The 21,930-nt window shown below is 41.8% G+C and overlaps 1 protein-coding gene across 2 annotated transcripts in view; it reads right to left on the reverse strand.

The window, feature by feature from the left end:
- MLXIP (MLX interacting protein) overlaps positions 1 to 21,404 on the reverse strand; it is a 2,166,122-nt gene extending 2,144,718 nt beyond the window's left edge. For both annotated transcript variants that reach the window (XM_086942977.1, XM_086942976.1), the window contains exon 1: positions 20,882 to 21,404. In XM_086942977.1, the coding sequence (XP_086799103.1) occupies positions 20,882 to 21,225 (344 nt within the window). In that variant the 5' untranslated portion in view covers positions 21,226 to 21,404. The remainder of the gene's footprint in view (positions 1 to 20,881) is intronic.
- Between the last annotated feature and the right edge of the window lie 526 nt (positions 21,405 to 21,930).

Genomic DNA, 21,930 nt, shown 5'->3' on the forward strand with positions numbered 1-21,930 from the left:
TGCCTGGCGGGGACTTGTTTCTCATTCACTGACTTGCTTGATATAGTTGTTACCGTCATGTCCCACCTGCATGGTCTTTGTTCTTAATTTTATTCATTGTACGGAACACTACGACCTGTCTCCGATAGTCGCATACAAAAAATTTAAAATTTAACCTGCAATTATCCTGTGACATGGTGCTGCAATATCCTTCAGCCTTTCTTCCTTCCAATGTTTGATGTACTGCTGCAGTACTGTGTCGCCGTATCGTATGCTGCTGTGCTAAATGATTCTTTGTGGCCGGCCGGATGGTTGTAGGCCCGTATATGTTATTTCTCTTTATGCACAATAAAGGTTTTCAAAAATTTAAAAAAAAAAAAAAAGAAAGAGAGGATGAAAATGTATTTCTTCTTTTGTAACCCAGTCTCAAAAATTTCTGCTCCTGTGCTTCAAGGATAGTGGCAGAAATAGCAGGGTTTACCTCGTCGCCAATATAAAGATCCAAAAAAGCTTAAAGTTGGATTTCATGAAGAATTTAATACATGAATAGGAGTTGAAGCACAGCACATCAGCACAGGTTCAAGTACAGATATTGTAATACAGTTGGTCTGGAATCTGGAACCCAGGATGTAAGATGCAGGCACGCATCATACATTCCAGGCAGCAGATCCAGACAGGGAAAGGCATAGGGAACAGAACAAAGCAGTATGAATGTACAACAGAATGCAACAGTCGTGTCCAATGAGAGAAGTACCAGGTGGAGGTTATGTGCATGTCCCATGGTCCCGACAAGATATATTGTCATTTACAAATGAATTCCCAAAACTCAGAGAGAAACCTGTAGAATGGTACAGGCAGGTCAAAAGATTTGTGAAAGTCTCAAAAGTATTGTTAAAAGATCTAGATGGGTTATTTTGGCATTGTTGTTCCTGTCGATTTTTTGGACAGAATGCAAAATTGCAGTAAACTGGCCAAATGATGAGTATCCTAGACACCCAAAAACAGGAGCACCATCAGACAAGGTGATGAGGAAATATAATTAGGTTATACTGTACTTGAAAGGGAAAGTACCTCCAAAAGACACACACTGGACTACAATAGACAGAACTACTCCGAATAAAGCTGAAAGTAGGCATGCATATTATGAATGCCTTTTACAAGTTTTTAAACAGTATAGTGGTTTAGAAAATATTGACACCAAAGATATGACGCATTTTATCTATCGGTTTGTGTCTGGGCTAAAACCAGAAATTTCGCAATGGATTAAAGATCATAAAATCTGCTGGCAGGCCAAAACTGTAGATGAAATACTAAAATATGCAAAATATTATGAAGATGGATTGGACAATAAACAAAAGAATTTGGAAGAAAAAGTAATGTGAGCACAGGTAAAATTAGCAGAGCAATAAGAGCTTCAATTAAAAAATATTCAGACTCGAGGAGATGGAAATGGTAATAAACCTAGAGGAAAATGTAATCGAGAGGAGGCTAAAAAGAAATGTCATTGTCATGGGTGCGGCAAGTTGGGGCATTGGAAGAACGAGTGTAAGGCTGTATTAAAATAATAATGATTTGAATTCACAGACGCAGAATGAGGTATCGGAAAAGCAGCAAAAACAGGAAATACAAAATCAGTTACCATTGGGGCCCATGCCAAACCCTGGGAGTAAACCAGCATACAGTATAGATACCACAAGTTGGGAAGGAAGTGTCCGGTCCATACATTGAAGGAAAGGTTTAAGGAAATGATGTTACCTTTCTGTTGGATACTGACGCTACCCGTTCTACTCTTGTGGAGAAGTGTGGCTCAGGGGTTAGAGGCGGCAGACCCAGAAGCCGAGATCGGCCCTGGACCAGGGTTCAATTCCCCGCCTCGGCGGGTCTTGGGCTAAAAATTCCACGGACTCGATAATTCTCGCTCCGGTGCCTTCTCGACTCACAGGTTCACACTCTGCGACTCTGGGCAATAGCTTGCTTAATCTCCACAACGGCCCCTCGCGGCGGGATGCCTGGCTTTCACCTTGTGGATACCCTGCTGGGGTTGTCTCACAGGGGAATACCAGGACATGTTCCCTAAGCAAGTGCCGGGACACCCACTGCGGGTAGCTGTGCGCTATATAAGCTCAAATACATTTACATTTACTGTGCGAACAGCAGACCTTCCAAACTTACCCCTCTCGGGAGAAGCGATCCAAGTCGTGGGCGTTTCTAATAAACAAATTAGAACCCCAGTTACAGAACCAATGGAAGTCAAAACAGGCAATTTTAAAGAAATGCACACATTTGTTGTATGTGACTCCAGTCCCGTAAATCTATTAGGCAGGGATTTGTTGTGCAAAATGAATTGTACCAGCTTTTGTACACCAAATGGTGTTGAAATACAAACGCCAGATGAAGATGGAATATATAAAATTATGTTAGCAAAACAGGAAACTGAAAAATAAAAAGTTTACCATAGAAGACTTGCCAAAAGAATTACAACATACGGTAGATCCTAAAGTGTGGGATTTCACAGGAAAAGATGTAGGATTAATGGCTAATGTTGACCCAGTAAAAGCGACAGTAAAAGAAGGCGCAGTTTATCCAAATATTCGACAGTACAAAATGAGCCCAGAAATAAAAGCAGGAGTTGCACTAGAAATAGAATGTCTGGTGGTGTAGTGTAGTTCCTATTTTCCCAATAGGCCCTGCGCATTGGAATAACAAACAATAGTATGGACGTAGAAGTGCGGTCTTCCAGGTCTCTACTGACTATGCTAAACATAATTGGGTTTGTTACCAACTAGCTCAGAGGTCACTGGTAACTTTCTTGACTGAATAGGAAGTGATCAGCTTCCCTGTTACAGACAAGAAGGGATCCAGTTTTCCAACAACTGCATAAACATGACAACTTTACTCCTTAGAATAAGAGTCAATCTCTAGAGTCGTGTGAAACAATAGACAGTTATTTTACTGAGTCAGTTTTGTGCAGATTACTTTCACCAATATGCAGAGAATAGAGAGACGGGCGTTTTCAATAAAAGGTATTATTTATTGAACAGTCTTTCTTCTCATACAAGAGAAATGAATTGCCACAATTGCAAGACGAGTGATTATAAAAAGTGCGTACAGTAAAAAGAGGATTGCGAAATAATACTGTAAAAGCATTGATATGGTTTCTTAGCCATACAATGGTTAAAATGAATAAAATATATACATTCATATATACATTTAGCTAACGTACTCAACTGGTGCTTCTACCCCAGTGTACCTGACCTAAGCCTAATACTTGGGAGGGAGTAAGTAAGTAGCAGTTTTAGTTAAGTTGGTTTTGCTAAGGTTTGCTTCAAGAATTCTCTCTAAGGGTTTAGTCAACACCATACCTCTGAAATAGAATGTTGGAGGTCTTGTATCTCCTTCCAGGACTCGATATCCCAGTCACTCGCAAGAGTAGGCTGGAAACGCCGGAGCTGGATTTTCTCGGCAGGAGAAAAGACAGTGTCTCTTTCAGCGCGTCGAGGGGGGGCAGCGTCCGTGGACAGCTTGCATCTGCTGGGCTCTGTAAGGGACAGCTGTTCTGCTCCTGTATTCACCTCACAATCGTTATCATCGATGTCGTTGAGACAGCGTTTGCTTAAGGCAACGTTGGTAATATTTATACCTGAAAGGTGCCTTGTTTGACGTAAGTTTTTGGACATAAGACGTCAATAAAGATGTCACTAGGAAGTGATCGTCTCTCAGTGCTCATTAGAGTTCTATTACTAATCAAAACATAGCAAGCTGGGCTTTCCCAGGTTGCTGAGTTTTATCTTGTTGAAGAACTCGGAGTGTAATCTAGGAATCTTAGATAGTGGCTTCTGCTGTGTCATTTGCTCTAATGAGCTGCAGAGGAAGAGATTCTGAAATGTGGCTCTGATCGTGTTAGGCCAGAGACGAGTTTCTGAAATATCGCTCTTGATCGTTTATGCCATTATAGGGGAATAAATGGATTATAGCCGTATAGGGGCATAAGGTCACAGTATTGATCGGGGTCCTAGATTAGAACGCGACACCCACTCCACGAATTTATGTCCATCAAATTACTAAAAACTATAGCAAAAGATGCATGTGTAACATTACCCACCCCAAAATACATATCTGCATTTGAAATGGCGTATTTGAAATACATGGATTGTACTATAAGTCTTTAAGCATAGAAATCATTCAAAATTATAGCATATGTAATCAAGGAACGATTTTGCGAAAAATTACACATGAAATATCTCTTAATACAGAAAAGAAGTGCAAGATAATTTCAACATACATAAATGCATTGCTGTAAAATGTGCTAGAGGCGGATGCAGAGTTATTATGTCTCTAGATTTACCTAAAAATAGAAGTTCTGTTCTTTATGAATAGGTCTACTTTAAGCAAAGAATTTTGTGCCAGAAAAAGGTAAATATTTTGAAAAAGTGTTCAATTCAAAAAAATTAATTCTTGGTGAACGGGGGAATAGAGTTCCAACGCTTTTCAGTAGTTTTTGTTGATCAAAACTGAAGGCCGAATTCAGAGTTCATGGGAGCGCTGTGTGTCGGAATGCTTTTCAAAATTATTGTTTCTGTTCAGAGGAGAACATCATATCAGACAGGCTCTCAAAAAATTGGTCTACAAAATCAGGTGACAGTTCGACCAAGTTCGATAGTGCTATAACTTGGCAGGTGTGAGAATGATTGCTATCATCAAAGTCTGGATCAGCAATGCTCACAGAAGGTCGTACCTGGGTGATGTTGCTTTTATTTCTCGCTCCACTGTCACCACCTAGTCGTAGCTGGAATGCCTATGGCACTCGACATGTTAAGAAGTTGGCTAAGCATTTCTGTGAAATGCACGGGGCAATTTGTTGATAAAAGGTCATGAATCTCTGATGTTGTCCTTGCAACTAGGAGATCATACGTCTCTTTTGATGACGTGATGGGCACTGTTGTCTGCAAAAGCACAGACTTCATTCTGCTTAAAGTATCAATTTGTATAGAAGAGACATTCAAACGAGGCCATATGGGAGTCTCGGAGTCTTCCGGGCACTTTGGAAACAATGCTTGCATACAGCATTTGACCATGGAAGTTACTTGTACAAGATATGCTTTCCCTGGCAAAAGGCCACAACAGCTGTGATCCGTTATTAGACTGTAACTCCCATTCGAGAGTTGCTTAAAGAAAGGCTCTATTTGCGTCGCAGGTGTGACATGTTGGTGGCATGAAAGGTTGCTTGAATTTCCTTCACAGGCTCCGTGTAAATTAATACCTTGGCACAAAAGTATACCGCTTAGTGAATGTTTGCAGTTTTCACCACTAAGAAATACATTTTTGTTGCCGTCACTATAGCATGTGTGTGTATATGGTAATTTCCATGTTGACTTAATGTACCCTTTACCCAAACGTTCATACTGGCCAGTCGGTATGTATTCAAGGCAATTTTTAAATCAGAAAGTTGTTATCGGAATTGTGATAATCCTGTGTATTATCCATTCAATGACAGGACTTTCTGACATTGTCAATGGTAATCTCTCAAGTTTTTCGATGCTCAGGATTGTATAGTCTGCTCCTTTCTGTGCCAAGCTGATTTGTTTATCAGTAAGGTTAAAGCTGGAAAACAATGACGTTGTGTTGATTAAATGCCAAGGCACATAGCCTGAACGAAGATTTTGCAGCGTCCAGCCTAACTGTACAATAGAACGCAATTGTGACTGCCATGTTGTAACATTAGCAAGTCTTTGTCTATTATATCTATGGCAGATGATACAATACTGTCCAGTGAATATATTCTGGAGGACAGAGTCATTAACCCAATGTCCACTACAGAAAGTGATTTTTCCAAATTAATACGATCAATTTCTCGTATTTTTTCAGCTGTTTCAATTTGTGTGACTTTCCAAGCCTCGTTGTAAGCCGCATATATACTGGTCGCTATGAAACGTTTTTGACGCTGTTTGCGTGGTCCCAGAATGAAATCGCGCAAATCAGCACCATCTTTAAGTAAAGATAAGTGTAGCTTAATTTCTGCCAGTGTGGATGTTTCTAGCCATTCAAGGCACAGTTTCCCTACACTGTATGTTGTTACTATGCCTGGATGTGGTCTCTGGGAGTATCTAGGGTCTGGTCTGGTCATGGTTAACCCCTGTGTTTTATTCAGGAATCTATCTTGACAGTTATTCGTGTCAGTAGGCCAGATTAACCACTTTTTCCAATCAGGATGTGTTCTGTTTAGATGTAAAATTTTAGATACGTCTATTTCAATATCTGTAGTTGCATTATCAGGTATTGGCTTCGGAATAGACGGTTTGTTAAGGTCTTTAATCTTAGCTGGGCCAAGAAAGGTTGTTTGGTGAATTGTGTCATTTAAGAACATTAATTGTTCTGGGATCATGCAGGCTCGAAATAATGCTTCTATGCCTTGTACCTGCCAATCTTTTGTACCCCAGATGGTTTTTGTTTCAATGTTATTTTTCCAATAATCAAAACCAAATGTCATCATTTTTTCATAAAATGCTTCTGAATATATCAATTTAGTATTTGTCAGCATTGTTTTCAATCCTGTTTTGTCTAACAGTTTATAATAATACATTTCTGCATCACTGGTGTTAAACCCTGAGAAGTACTGAAATTTCTCATAGAATGTTTTAGAACTGCTTTTAGGTGGAGTAGCACAATGTTCAAATTGGTTATATTTAAAAACATTTCTAGGTTGTGCAGATTTATGCAAGTAATGATCTCCGTAATGTGAGAAGCAGTACACCTGTTCATAACTAGACGAACCGTGTAAATAATCATGTTCTGTAAATCTCGCTGACAACACTAAATCAGACATCATATTATTAATACTTTCAAAATCCCAATCACCAGAAAATGTACTTGGTTTTACAAAGTCACTTAAGGAAACCTTGAACTAGTGAGGATATTTCAGGATTTCAACCAGACCATATATTTCATAGTCAGTTTTGTCCCATACTACCCCGCCGGGTATTGGAATGGCTGTGACATTTACTGTTGACAGTTCTCTTTTATTCACGTGGGATGATCTGTGTGGTTTGAGGACTAAGTTGATGTTCTGACTTGCTGTGTCCATTGAACTGTAATAAACTTTCCTAAAATTAAAACTAAATTTAGGCTTAGTAGGAGTATAAATACCCCTGAAATAATCCAATGCTCAATCAAAGGTACATCCAGATATACTTCTTTGATTTGATGAAATAGTTCTGTTGCTTTTTCTTTAAAAGTCTTTGTTTCTGGCACCACTTCGGCGTCGTTTTGATCCTCAGAAAAGTTGTCAAAATTGATGAAGTAGCCAGAGGCAGTTCTGACAATTGTTGGAATTGTTCTCTCAATTTGTCTTTCGGTAACACATTCTGATGCCACGTCATTGTAGACTGGTGTTTCATGACGAACTGTTTCAATCTGTGTTTCAAGAGGCACGAGTTCCATGGCATTATTGCATAGTCCCTCTCTGTGCACTGCAGGCTTATCAAATGTGATTAGTCTTTCAGTTTGAACCTCTTGGATTGTTGCAAGTTTGGGTATTCTGTTGTTTCTCAGGAGTCCACTGGGCCTACTGTTAATTATAGGCCACATGCGTGTGGTTTTACCAGGTCGATTGATACAACTCTGTTCTCCTTTTTACCAGCAAGGGGCGGTAGTACTACTGATCTTGTTCCGTTGATTGCTAAGACCAGTACTGCTTTTCTGTAAGAAGGCCCAAATTCCTTCTTCACCGCTATTTTTTCTCTGACTTGATCCCCAATCTTTGGAATCCAGACAGGCCTTGCTGGGGCTGGTGGTGCCTCGTCAGTGGTAGTTGGCTGTTGCTTTAACTTTATGTTGCTTAAGGATTTTCTTGTTTCATTCAAGTCCTGTAAAACAGCCAAACGGTCTTTGATGTCAAAGTCTGTATTCTTATCTTTTACCACTGATACCTGACTATCTAAGTCCTGAATGTACATTCTAGTTCCGAACAATAGTTCATATGGGCTGAAACCTTTTAGAGAATTTCTTGGCAAATTGTTAAGACTTAACTGAACACTTATTAAATGTTTGACCCACCCAGCACCCGAACCTAATACCTTCGCTGTTATAGATTGCTTTATGTCCCGGTTTTTTCTTTCTACCACACTGTTCCCTTCGGGGTGTGAGGGACAAGAATACCGCAAGCCAACGCCCATGCTGGCCATGGCCTCCTTATAAGCTCGAGAGCTGAAAGCAGGATCCTGGTCAGAATGGAACATGGCAATTGCGTATGTGCCGATAAAGACTCGCAGATATTTTATAACCGTTCTAGCGTCAGCCGAGCGCTGGGGCCACATCCATATGAATCTCGTACAGGAATCCACTGCGACCATGATATATTTATAGTTGCCGTCCCTTTTTAGGGGACCACAGTGGTCCAGGTAAACACATGCAAATGGTTTATCTGAAATGAGAAGGGGTGTCTGCGCCGGTCGTTTTACTGTTGATACTTTCATTCTTTGGCATATTTCGCATTCTAATACATACTTCTTAGTTTGTATTCTCATGCGAGGCCACCAATATCTCTGTTTTAATAGTGATATTGTTGCGGAAACGCCAGCGTGTGCAGAAGCAAGCCCTTCGTGTGCCGCTTTGAGTAGTCCTAACCTGTGTTCCATGTTTGGAATTACTCTATCCCCCCACTCCAGGGATTCGAGCAAAAGGAACATTATTCGTATCTGTTAAATATAAGTACTTTTCTGGAAAGCCTTTTGGGAGTGTTTTCTTATCTTTTACTGACGCACTGACAGCTTGTAGAATGTCGCTGTCTATTTTTGTTTGTGACCGAGTAATCGCAGCTACGGAAGCCGTTTGCACAGCTGCCTTCGCGGCTTCATCAGCCAATGAATTCCCTGCAACGTGAACGCCATCACGTTGATGACTCAAGAGTGTGTATCACGTGAGTCTTTTGTAGTTCTTTCTGTAAAAGAACTACTTGTTCTTAAAGCATTTTATGCTTGATTGTGCCACCTTTTGCATCTTTGAAACCATTTTCCACCCAATTCTGCAAGTATTCATTATAAGATTGTACGCAATAATATGAATCGCACACTATTAGTGTGGGGATTTCACGGTCTGTATTTTCTAGCACCATCTTAAATGCTACCAATTCAGCTTGTTGAGCTGAACAATCTCCTAGAGATTGTGTTTTAGTGACCATTGGTCTAAATTTTCCTTTGTGCCAACGACCTTTAACAATCGCGCACGCAGCACTGTAAGCTTGTTTGCCCCCAACTGCGGGTTGTGCTGATCCGTCAGTATATATAATACTTCCGTATTCTTCTAGAGGCAGGATTTCAATTGGCAGAGGACATTCATATTCATATTGTAAAAATTGCTGTGTCTTTAAGTTAGGATCAAATTCGTAAACTACGTCTGTTGCAGCAAGAGAATTAACCCACTGGATCCATCTCGGATGCAAAGCTTTAGCATTAGGAATGCTTGCTTTAGTTACCGCTTCTAAAGCCGGTATAGGTGTAACGATTATTATTCGTTTACCTTGTGCTAGGGCCCTTTCTTTTGCTACAGCAGTCTGAACCGCAGTTAGAATTTTCTCTGTTGAACTGAATTTTATTTCAGCCTTTGTGTACAAATGTGATTTGTAAGCTATTGGTACCTTTTCTCCCTCATTTGAGGTTAGGTACGTGAATCCGCATCTTCCTGGGATGACACGGATTACAAGATTGCGTGTGTTGTCATGTGTATCGAATTTTGTTTTTGCTAACATGTCTGTTTGCAGTCATCTCAAAATTTCTGTGTGTTTTTGAGTCCAGTTGATTGGTTTAAAATCAGGTTTAATTAGTTCGTAGAGAGGTTTAACCCTCTCCGCATAATTTAGAATGTAAGTTCTACCGAAATTCAGGAAGCCTAGAATCGATTGTAAGTTCTTCAGCGTTTTTGGAGCTTGGAGTACAGCGCACTTCTCTAAGAAGTTGTCTGCTAGGCTTTTCCCTTCACTTGACAATTCGTATCCTAAAAATAATACTGTCAGATGGGCAATTCGAGACTTTTTAAAGTTGAATTTGTAACCCTCTGCTGCGAACCCAAGTATAATGGTGTTCACTCTTTTCAAGTGAGTCTCCAAGTCGTCGTCTGTGAGATAGATGTCATTGACATAAGATAATGCCTCATCATCATACATTTGTAGTAACTCTGTTACTCTGGCTGAAAATAGTCCTGGGCTGTTCTTGAATCCCTGTGGGAGCCTACAGAAATTTTTCTGCGACCCCATTACTGAAAAAGCGGTCAAATATCTGCTTTCTGGTGCAATGTTTTGACAAAAGAAACCATTAGATATGTCTAATGTTGTTTTGTATTTTTTCCGAACTATGTTATTCATTAGTGCAGCACTATGCGAATTTTGTACTGCAAATGTTTTGCAACAAGCGTTAAGGTGTCTGTAGTCCAAAACTAGACGATATGAATTGTCTGGCTTGGAGACAGGAAACAAAAGATTCTTCATTTGAGAGGTGCATGTTTCAATCACCCCCTGGTATTCAAGTTGATCTAAAATCTCCCTGACTTGCTTTTTAGCTTCTTGCTTAATGGGATACTGCCTTTGTGCAGTCGGTTGACTTTTTAACTGGATTTTGTGAGGAGGAGAGCCCTCATCCATCCTACATGATTTTTATATAATGCTGGTGCCTGGGCAACGGCCCATTTCCTTGCATATATATATTTTTTGTGAATCGGAATGTGATTCGAGAAGGCAGGCATAATCATTTCTTCGCCACGAGAGCACTCCCTGACAAACTCTGGGGGCCAATGTTTTTCAGCTAACAGAATATCATAGCCTTTTGAGAGTTTATCCCAAAATAGACCCCTTATTTTCCTAGTCTTATCATCCTTATACGCAGTGTTATTTCGTATATCTTATGGGGCTCGCTAACTCTGGTGTCGGCAGTTTCTACTTGAATGTATTCATTCGTGTCCACTGTCTCCAGATGATTCATCAGGATCTTGCGGGCTGTGGTGATTTCTGCTGCAGGGCCGTTTCTAGGTGTTTTGCCGCCCTAGGCGAGAATCATAAATGATGCCTCCCTAGCGCCGCTGACGGGGCGCCATGACCTCTAAGTCCTGTCTCCCAGGCAAAATATGGACAATGTTGCAGTCCTGAGGCACCATGAATTCACGTGACGTCTGCCACGGTGATGCAGCCAGCTATAGTCGCTGAGCCCAGCCTGTTCACATTTATTAATTCAACACCAGGGCAGACTAGCAATGCACTGCGTGGTGTAGAGCAGCCCTGTCACACGCACTGCAGCTGCCAGAGCAGCACACGTCTGTGCTTTGCTCAATGAATGACTTTGGCACGATCAGCTTTTCCCAATTGTCACCAACTTCACAAAGCTGTATAAATGTGTGAACTTTCTATTATAGGGGAGGGGGGATAACTTGTGGGTTACAAAAACATATGTCTCGAAAACTGAAGTACAAATGCCAGCCATCATTACTTACAGGCGCCGCACGGTCTCCATGTGTGTCTTTACTTCCGCAGTGTGAACTGTATAATTTAATGTTCAAGTAAGTCCCAAGGTATAGTAACTGTAAACTGACATCAATTTCAGAAAGAACAATCCTTGAACCAAGGCAGGAGCTGCAGAACCACTGCCTGAATACTTTTAATAGCTCACCCTTTGTATCATCATAGTGCACGTTGTTCACAGAAGGCGTGCGCAATCCTTCGGACAACACACCAGCAGAGCTCTTTCCACTGAGCGTCTTTCCCCATCATCACACTTCACACACCTACACTGCCTGCTAGGTCAGGCCCTATGCACAATCTAAATCAGCAGGAAAAGACTGTGCCCAAGACATAAAAATTCGTGCTTAAACAGAACAAGCATGTACATGTTTTAAATCACCAGTGGTAGAGAAGCTGCAGCAATACATTGCAAATTTCCTATTTTCAGAAAAATAAGCACAACTAGAAGTACCGGCCATCTCGGGTGGAGACAAAAGATCAAAAAAAAGGCATGACCCAAAGGGTTGAGGAGCTTACCGTTACGCGCTGGCTGGAAGTTCAAAGCAAAATGGGGGGAGGCGAGCAGTCTGCTCATCAGCTGGAAGTTCAAAGCAAAATGGGGGGAGGCGAGCAGTCTGCTCATCATCCGTTATGTAGACGCGCTCAATATCGCTCGTCATGCGGTGACGTATCAATGGCAGACGCAAGATGCTGTCGGCATTGCATCACGGCCATACCATAGACAGGGACAATAGACTAACTTGGAAACTATCAACTTGTGATCGGAAAAAATAAATGCAATGGATTCTAGTAATGAAAGGTAGGCCAATAAGAATTGTTAGGCATTTAGAAGACGCATAAAACATTCGCACACCCACGGGGGGCGAGGGGGGGGGGGGTACCGCAGCTGCAGGGAAAGTGCACATCAAACCAGATGGATTGTGGAAAGAGGGGCGTGGCGGCTCACTGAATGGCAGACTGGGGAGGGGTGTCTGCAGCTGAATAGTAAGGCGAGGAAGGGAAAATAAACTAGCATGCGCTAACCCCTGGACTTCTAAGTTCTAGCTGTTCCTTCCTGTTTGGGTCGGGAGGTCGAGTACACACAGCAAGAGAGGAAAGGTCGATTGTGTGCATATGTTTGCAATATGCACCGGGAACCCTCGGCACGAGAGGGAAGGTTGAGCGTGTGTGTGTGTGCTTGTAATATGCCATGCAGCAGGTACGGAGCACAGAGCGCCACCGCCTGTCTCCTCTTGCACAGGGTGGCCCTCCAGTATGCCTGGCCCACCCAACGTCCTGTGCCCAGGTCTGCCCTCAGCACTTGGTGCATGCTGTGCGCCGCAGCTGCAGATCTACTGTCCCCGTCTGGGAGCTGAGGTTTGGGACGCAGAGTCCTGGCACTGCTTTGATACTTACTGTCACAGTGAGAGTGGAAATGAAAAGGATTCTCAGACTCTTGTTTTTGCCGCCCTCTCCCTTTTGCCGCCCTAGGCGGCCGCCTAGTCTGGCCTAATGGTAGAAACGGCCCTGTTCTGCTGCACTGTCTAGCATTGTCTGTGCACACTCCCCGTTTTTCAACTGTGTCCTCAGTATTCTCGGCATGTTCCATTACTCTAATACTGGCTACCTTCTTTATTGGAAATTGAGATTTTTAACTTTGAGCAGGTTCCTTGTCTTTGGACTTGGTGTGCTCTCCTGGGTCTAACCGTCCTCTTCTTTCAGATTTCTGCGAAAAAGATCAAGAGGGACGTGTATCAATACTTTGATATCGGTCAGGCTTCTTCAAATTATCCCTATTTCTAAGGTTATATCTTTTCTCAGAGGGTTCCCTCTGGGGAGACTGGTGTTCTCGAGTCGGAGTTCTTTCCCTCCGTCGAGGAGACCTTCCTCTAGACTGGAAAACTTTTTCTTTGGGAGAGGATTGTTTATTTCCATCCCAGTTCTTTTTAGGAGTGTTTGAATTATTTTTAATAAATACTTTTTTCAGGATTTTCGAGCAGTTGGGGCTTTACTGGTTTTCCACCCAAGCTGTCTCTACCTAGTTCTTCATAGCATTTTTCTAGGATTCTGGCAAGTTCAATTGGTTGATCTGTTATATCTGTTTCCTTCAATTTCTGGCGGATCGTTTTATCCTCCATTGTCAATTGAACTAACTCTCTATATGCCTTTATTAATTCTTATTTTAACTAAGAGTTCTTCACTTGACATTTTATCAATGTCTGGATGTGGTGTGTAGCTGGCTAGAACCGGCCACGTTGCTCCTGGTCTACCTAGTGGACAGAGCCTGGTAATATGATCATTATGTTTTAGGGCGCCTTTAAACCAGAGCAGATGCTCTTGGAATTTTAATGGGATTTCAATCTCCTCAAAAGGAGCATACTCTTCCGGTGGATCCCCTATTTTGTAATAGTGGAACTAGTTTGTTGCGGCCAACTTATGTTGCTTGAGAGAGTGAAAATGTGGGAAGAAGTGAAAGATTTGCAAAATGATGCAGAACAGGAAGAAAAGGAAGAGTGGGCGAAAATAGGATGTCAGAGAAGGGCTGGAGATGGTGTCATTGTTTACCTTGATGGGAGGCCTGTGTTGCCAAACTGTATGCATGCTCCTATGGCTAGGATGTATCATGGTGATTCTCATCTAGGACGGGACGCTATGATAAGGCTATTCAGACAAACTTGGTTCAATGCAAAGTTTAGGAATGTTGCAGAGAGTCTTTGCCATAGGTGCCATTTCGTCTTAAATCAATAAATGAAGAACCAGAGCAAGTAAACAAAATATCAAGTCAAACTGGGTTTTCCACAGAACAACCAAAAAGAAAAAGTCTGCAATTGAAAAAACTGAATAATAAGTTCAGAGGTCCTGAATGGACTTATGTCATCCTTGAAGATCTTGAAAAATTAGAACTGAGCGATGAAGATGATGATGAATTAATTAATGAACCAACAGACGAATAAGTAAGACCAACTTGAAAATTTCACAAGTTGAAATTCTGGAAAAAAAAGTCTCAAAGAGGGGCTAAGTCTCCTTGATCGAAAATGACTGATCATACTGTTAATGGTAAACCGAAAAGAAATTGCTTAAAAACATGCTGTAGAATATGAACATGTAGTGTAGTAATAGTACTCATAGTATGGTTAGGACTGACAGTAGCTATTCCTTATCTAATGGATAGAAGTGAGAAGAATGACACTAACATTCATGGAAAAAGTAGATGTATCTGAAAAGTTGGATATACATGGAAAAATAGATAATGTTAGGCAGCAAAGAGTAGAACTAGAAGTATCGGATAGGAAGGGTTACATTACAATAAAGTTAGAAATAGAACACACCTGAACGTATTTGCAAATTTGTTAGTACATTATGCAGAGGCAATGGAAATAAGTGATTGCTATGTTTGTATGAAGCTACCATTGTCTGTAGCAGAAGGCGTCACTTACCATCATTTACCCCTGACATATGGTACTTCATGTAGTAATTTAGCTAATTTATTTTATAAAGAAAGGACCTTTACAATATTATTATTCTAATTTAGATGTGATTTTCTCTGAACTTCCAATTCATAGTAACCTGAATCCTGTACAAAGTAAAGGCAACATAGCTTGTTATATGAGAGAATATTTTCTAACAATAGATATAGCTGAAGCACACAAGAATAATTTAGCATGCATTTTACATGAAGAAGAGAAAATATTTTTGAATTTAGTTGAGAAAAGGAGAGAGGATTTTCAAAGAAAAGCTACAGAACAGAAACGAAAGATTCCTAAATGGGCAGAAAATAAAGAATACATTTTGAATGGCAAAACTCATGCTGCTATGTTGTTGGACTTTGAAAAGAAAGGGAAACTCTGTCTCCACAGAGAGAGAACAAGTTATTATAACAATATATTCATTGGTTCTAGTGAATGTGAACACCATTATAAAGTAATTGGGGGTTGGGGTTTCAAAGATGGAACAGAACCAGTGTTTCCTGGAATGTATTATATTTGTAGGAACAAGGCATATTATAAATTACCTGATCATTGGTATGGGAGTTGATATTTTGGAATAGTATTCCCAAAAGTATACCATGTAAATAAAATCACTGGAAGCAATGAAGACACAAATGGATTAATATGTAATAGAAGAGCTAGTTTTGCAGAAATTGTAGGCGATATATTTAGTGCATTGATACCTTCAGTGGGAGTGGTTTCAAATACTCAAAGAATTTGCAAATTATCGACAGTGGTGGATCGCCTATCGACAGACACTGCTGGAGGTTTCTTAATGATCAATACTGAATTTGTTGCGGGAAGGTAAATTGTTTTACAAAATCGACTTGCTCTTGATACATTGTTGGCAAAAGAGGGCGGAGTCTGCAGAATGTGAAAGCGAAACATTGTTGCACTTACCTACCTGACAAAAGTGTAGAACTGAAAGGGTATGTAAGGAATATTACATATTTAGAAAAGGAACTTAAACCCCTGGAGGTCGATAGTGCATGGAAGAGACTAACAGATGGTCTCTTCTCTATAGGTAATTGGTTTTCCAACAAAGGGAAAAGTTTTGTAGGTAAAATACTGATGCCAATGGTGAGAACAACCCTAATGATTTCAATGATAATAATTTGTTGTAAATGTCCTAAGCATAAAAAGACATATTCAGTGAATAAAAAAGGAAAGAAAAGTAAGATCAACAAAATAGAATTAGAAGAATATAATGGACATTTATACAAAAAGGTGAAAGACCTCCGTATGAAGAATGAAAAGAATATTAAACAGAAAGTTTGAAGAAATTGAGATGGGTGAAGTGTAAAAGTTGGTATCCGTTTCATTAACTGGTGATGATATAAAATATCATCAAAGAGGGGATTGATGGAGCAAGGTTTCACACGTAAAGTGATTTGCTCGTACTCATCCCTCTCGATAATAATATTATTGTACTAACATGTTTTGTCTTATTAATATTGAATTACACAACATATTAGGCATCTAGGGGAAGCTTGCCAATGTGCTTTTACTAACTATAATTCGTTTGCACTAAAAGTGCTGCTGCTATGCGGGATTTTCAACTGTGCATGCGTCTGTCATGCCCACGTGATATGCTTGGTGGGAAAATTTCTGCTTCTGTGTAATAGAACTAAGATGGCCGTTATGTGCCTAACGTGCAAGAAGCTTGCGCTGCTCTGTTAAGTGGTTTGTTTTTGCTTAATATTTAATACAATAGTATAAAATAAAATAATGGGAATAGAGGAGAGAAGTGGTATACAGTGCATTCATTTATTCTGTGTCTCTAAAACGGTTTCTTTTCTATTTTTACATGTTACAAAATAACGGGCCTAAATGCTTCGCTGAACTCCATCCTTGGAGAAACTACGCCTGCGCGACAAGTCCTGAAGCCACAGAAGCTGTAGCCTTGAATCTAAGCCAAGACGGACATGGAAGGCGGAGAAGAGTGAACTCCTTGCCTTGATAGAGGAAGCTGAATTGATTAAAATGTTTAATATGATTATTGATACATTTCACTACCGGGCGGAATAAAAGAACATGTGTAGATAAAGTTAAGGGAGGGAACGACTTGAATACATGATTGACAAGTTGCCTCAAGAAAAATATGGCGTGATGGCTACTCCTCGTTCTTGTCCAATAAAATTGTGGGATTCACACATTTGCAACATTTGGGGGTGGTACACTGACCTGAAAAATAGTATAATTAGGGTAGGCTTAGCTAGTTAGATTGTCCGACTTGTCTGTATAGCTGCCCTGTCACTGACCCAACACACTCAATTGGTGATCGAGAGCAGAGTTGCTGACGGAGCACTCTGTCAGAAGATTCAATAACCCAATTGGGGTTCTGGGGAGGAGATCGATGACCCAATCTGGGTTCGACTGTTAGCTGCAGAGAGGGTTTACAAGGCTGGCGTTTTGAACTTTTGCTGTGGTGCTGGTCTTAGCCTGTTGTGGTCCTGTCTTGATCCAATTTGGTCCGTGACCTGTCCTGATTCTGGCTTGCACCTGTTCTTTTCTGCTGGCAGCTGTATTCTGGGAGTCTTATTCTTGGATTAGGCCTGTGACCAGGGTTGGTCATCACACCGTTCTAGGTAACTATAAAGTGTGGGTTTGTCGTTGTACTGTTTTTCTCTTTCTCTTACCCACCCTCTGTTTTAAATGCTTAACAACATTTTTTTCTTCAAATCATTCACAATGTTTATTTTTAAATCTGCATTAATCTAAAATAGAATAAGAAGTTAATTTGTGTTTCATGTTTTATAACTTTTTCAAAGATTTACTTAGATAAAGATTTTAAATCTTTCCCGAGTTTGTGGTCATTTATGAAATGCTAAATGTTATTATTGCTACCTATTTCTCTCTTTAACTCCCTTGATCCTTTAGGACTAGACGATAATGGTATCGGTGACTTGGATTGGTAAGATAAATGGTATAAAATCCAAATGGTAAAAAACCCCAATTGATTGTGTGTAGGTTTACCTGTTTAATGTATAAATAGGTATATGGGCCCAGGTGAGTATGTTGAGCAGGTGAGCCCGCGCTCTATCAACATGTTGGAAAAGGCTGGACATGTACTGCTTACAAAATGCAGGAGTAAGAATGCGTCTAGGGTCAGAAAAAGTGGTTGTAGAGAAAGTGAATTTTCAATTTCTCAGCAGATTTTAACAGAAGCAAATAAAAGGATATATATTTGTTATACAAAAATTCAATTCACAAAAGTTTGCTAGGAGTGCGGTGTCCCAATCTATTTCTGTAAACTCTTGAGAATTCCTGAAAGTCGTAAATCTGCACCAGTGCAATGATATACACCTGTAGAAAAACTTTAGTGACTTTCTCTAAGATCTGGGCCCCCAATTTAGTTCAATTTTTCCATTATGTTTTACACTCCTTCGCCATCATTATTCTTCAAAAAAGTTGCATGCATCAAATATGTTCTACTAAGTGATGCTTCAGGCTAAGTATAGCTAAAGCTGCACAACAGCGTAACCAAACATTTTTTTCTCCAGGCGCAAATTTGTATGCAAAGTTTATTTTAACACCATCGGTGCGGCACATTTTCCCGCTGTGCGCTAAAGATTCGAAAATCCTGGGGTTCATGACTAGCTCAGCTCGTCATGAGCGTACGAGAGGTGTACTTCATGACGAGCTGAGCTCGTCATCAGCGTCGAAGGGGTTAAAAGCAAACCAATCACCAATCTGGCTTTCAAGTTTTTCTAGGTATTTGAACATAATATGGGAACAATCTGGAAACACTATAAACGTACATATTTTTATTTTTGAACTACTGTCAGCAATGCTAGTGGAGCTTACAGCATTTTCTGAGAGCACTCACCCCAACAATAAAGACTTTATTAACCACATGGCTGCTGGGCGTTCCCCCCCCCCCCCCCTGTGCTGGAAAATGCCATTTTAGTGGCACTATGACGAGCTCAGCTCGTCATCAGCATCGAAAGGGTTAATAAGCAATATATACAATTACGAAAAACTTATAGACATACACCCAAATCTGGTCTTAGTTGCAGGTAATCCTCCTTCCCAGAGTCATATGATGGTATCATAAACTAGCAACCAGAGAATTTATGCTGCAGGGGCTTAGGCCTACTTATCCAGTGGAGAAAATTGAAATGAAACCTTGGTGTCCATGGCCCAAATAAAATATGAAGAAAGAAAAGCTTAGACAGTGGAGCCCTATAGAACACAGCACCTGACCCACTACCCCTTATTTAATATGTCTATACATTGGGGATACCCAGAGATCTGTCTGCACACTGTCATCGCACCCACTGCCACAATGCAATCCAATACAAGAATATCATAGTTAAAGCAAAAGCACATAACAGAGGAAAGTATTCAAACTGTGTCCAAAAATATATTCTTCAAAAAGTTCTTCTTTTATTTGAAGTGGGTTAAAACAACGATCTTGATGAGTTAAAGAGCTGACGCGTTTCATCCATACACATGGGGGCCCATTAGGATGTCGTGCGGATTGCCCCCGCCAGGCTGGCGGTAGCCACAGCGGCCTGGCGGAGGCAATCCGCCCGACATCCTCTCCAGAATTCCCCCCGCCATATTAGAATGGCATGGGGGACCGTGGCGGACGGAAAGACCGTCGCCGCTTTTCCGCCCCGGTCTTCACAGGGCCCCCAGACTGAAGGAGGGGTGGAGGGTTGCACACAGGGGGGTACTTTTGGTACCCCCCTTCATTTGCATAAACAAAGCGGCAGGCACCGCGCGGTGCCCGATGCTTTGTTTATGCAAATACTGAAATGCATTTTTAGCATTGTGGCGGGCGGTGCTGAGAGCACCGCCCGCCACAATGCTAAAAATGCAGGATTTGCCCGCCACTGTGGCGGGCACATCCTAACACCCACCATGGGACCCCCGCCCTTATGGTGGGCGGTCCCAATCCCCGCTAGGATGATGGTAGGCCCCATGGACTTCCTCAGGGCACGAATGGTCTGTATGCAATAAGAAGTGGTAATCAAGCCAACCGGTTATACGAAACCGCAGGTGTGGTAAAGTTCTTTTCAGGTATTTATTAGCATAAAAAAGAGAAACTGATCGCCTATATTTGGGAGAAAACAGGGTTGTAGGTCAGTTGAGTTGGACCTTCATAGCCACATGAGGTACTAGAGTCATCCAAAAAAAACTCTGTTGAATCAAGCTTATTAGGAGCCCTCTGTACTGATAAAAAGTATACTCTAGTGATCAAGTCGTGACGAGTCTGGCTCCTCCCAATATAACGTAGGCCCAGGACAGTGGCTTTTGCCGTTACCGGTCTCCATAAACCCGGTAGTGCGAAAGAGAGTCTTTTGCACCTATAACAGCCTTTAGCGTGACCACTGACGGTTGGTATTTGTCAGGTCCTGCAGCGGGACTAATGACAGGGTCAGAGCCTGCAGGAAGACTCCTGACAGGTTACATAGCCTACAGCAGGGCTCCTGGCAAGTGACATGGCCCGTAGCGTGACCCTTGACGGGTGAAGCGGCCAGCAGTGTGGCCACTGACGGGTGAAGCGACCAGCAGTGTGGCCACTGAAAGGTGACACGGCCAGCAGTGTGGCCACTGACGGGTGACACGCCTCAGTAGGCCTCCTGACAGACGTAAGATATGGGTATGTCTCCTGATAGAAGTCAAAGCGCTGAGCATAGCTACCGCGAGCGGTCCATGGGTGTAGCGCTGCTCTGGTGATGTATTGATACGTGTCCCATGAAAACTGAGAGTACCTATTGCATATAGAACAACTTCGTTCTGAATTGCTTGCACCTGCGTAACAAAAACCTCTTAGGCAGCAGCGCACGCACTTTGAGCCAAACGACACCCTGCCAGGGCCACCAGTCACTGCACCATGCCATGTCAGTATTCATACAAAGCCCACACCAAGTCCGCCCCACACCCATGACTGAAGCCGGTGCATCTTAGAGGCGTCATTCAGTACCTGTAGGCCAGCGTCATGCACTCGAAGAGCTTGGTGAGGGACGCGTCGATGGACAGGCGGCAGGTGCTGGCCTTGCCAAAGCTGTACGTCTGGCAGGTCTGCTTGTTGACTGTGTCGAAGTCGTAGCCCTTCTTGGGCGGGTGTTCGCTGTGCGGAGACGACACCATGAAGTGGCCGCTGTGGATGATCTGCGCCTCGGAGCTGTCAGGCTTCCTTAGCAGCAGCGCAGGCTCGTCCGTGTCAGAGTCGTCGTCTGGCTCTTGCTTGACTATAACGGGCACACGGCGGTGCAGCGGCAGCTGTCCGCAGTGGGATTGTGGCACGGGGCCCCCTCGGGCCAACATACTGGGCCCGCACCTCACCTCAACGGAACCAGTTTCAAAGCAATAACTTTTCCCTTTCCTTAACTGAACGGGGTGTCGCGCGCCCCTCCGAGCACAGTGCGCGAGCCCCTTCTGCCAGCTCGGCTCCCTCTAACCACACGCCAAAACACAGGCATGGCATGACGTCACGCCCACCAGCCATCCAATCGGGGCGCGCTGACACCTTAAAGAGGCAGAGCAGCTGAGTTCGGCGGCCTATGATTGGAAGACTCCGTGGCGACTCCTTTGGCTGCGAAACTAACTGCAAAATACATTCCTGACAGAAGAAAACTTTTTGGCCTTGAGGGTGGCGCATGGCCGGGTTTCTCCTGCAGAGTACGTACAATAAATGCCACGGAGAAAAACTGTTAAATAAAAGGTAACAGCTATTTGAATTGTTTTGTTTTGTAATTTAATGTAAATGTAATTTTTATAGCGCTTACTATTCCTGACCAGGGGTATATGGATGAATGCCATTGTGCAAAGCACGACTCTTAACTATTTAAAAGGAGGCCAAGTTAAAGTAAGACACTGCGAAGGCATTTTTTTAAAATTATTAAAATATTTTCATTCACATCGACATGAATATGTAACATGGAAATGGACTGATATATATATATATATATATATATATATATATATATACATATATATATATATAACTTAGAACATAAAAAAACTATAAAA

Source organism: Lissotriton vulgaris, chromosome 11, assembly GCF_964263255.1.
Source record: "Lissotriton vulgaris chromosome 11, aLisVul1.2, whole genome shotgun sequence".
Classification (NCBI taxonomy): domain Eukaryota; kingdom Metazoa; phylum Chordata; class Amphibia; order Caudata; family Salamandridae; genus Lissotriton; species Lissotriton vulgaris.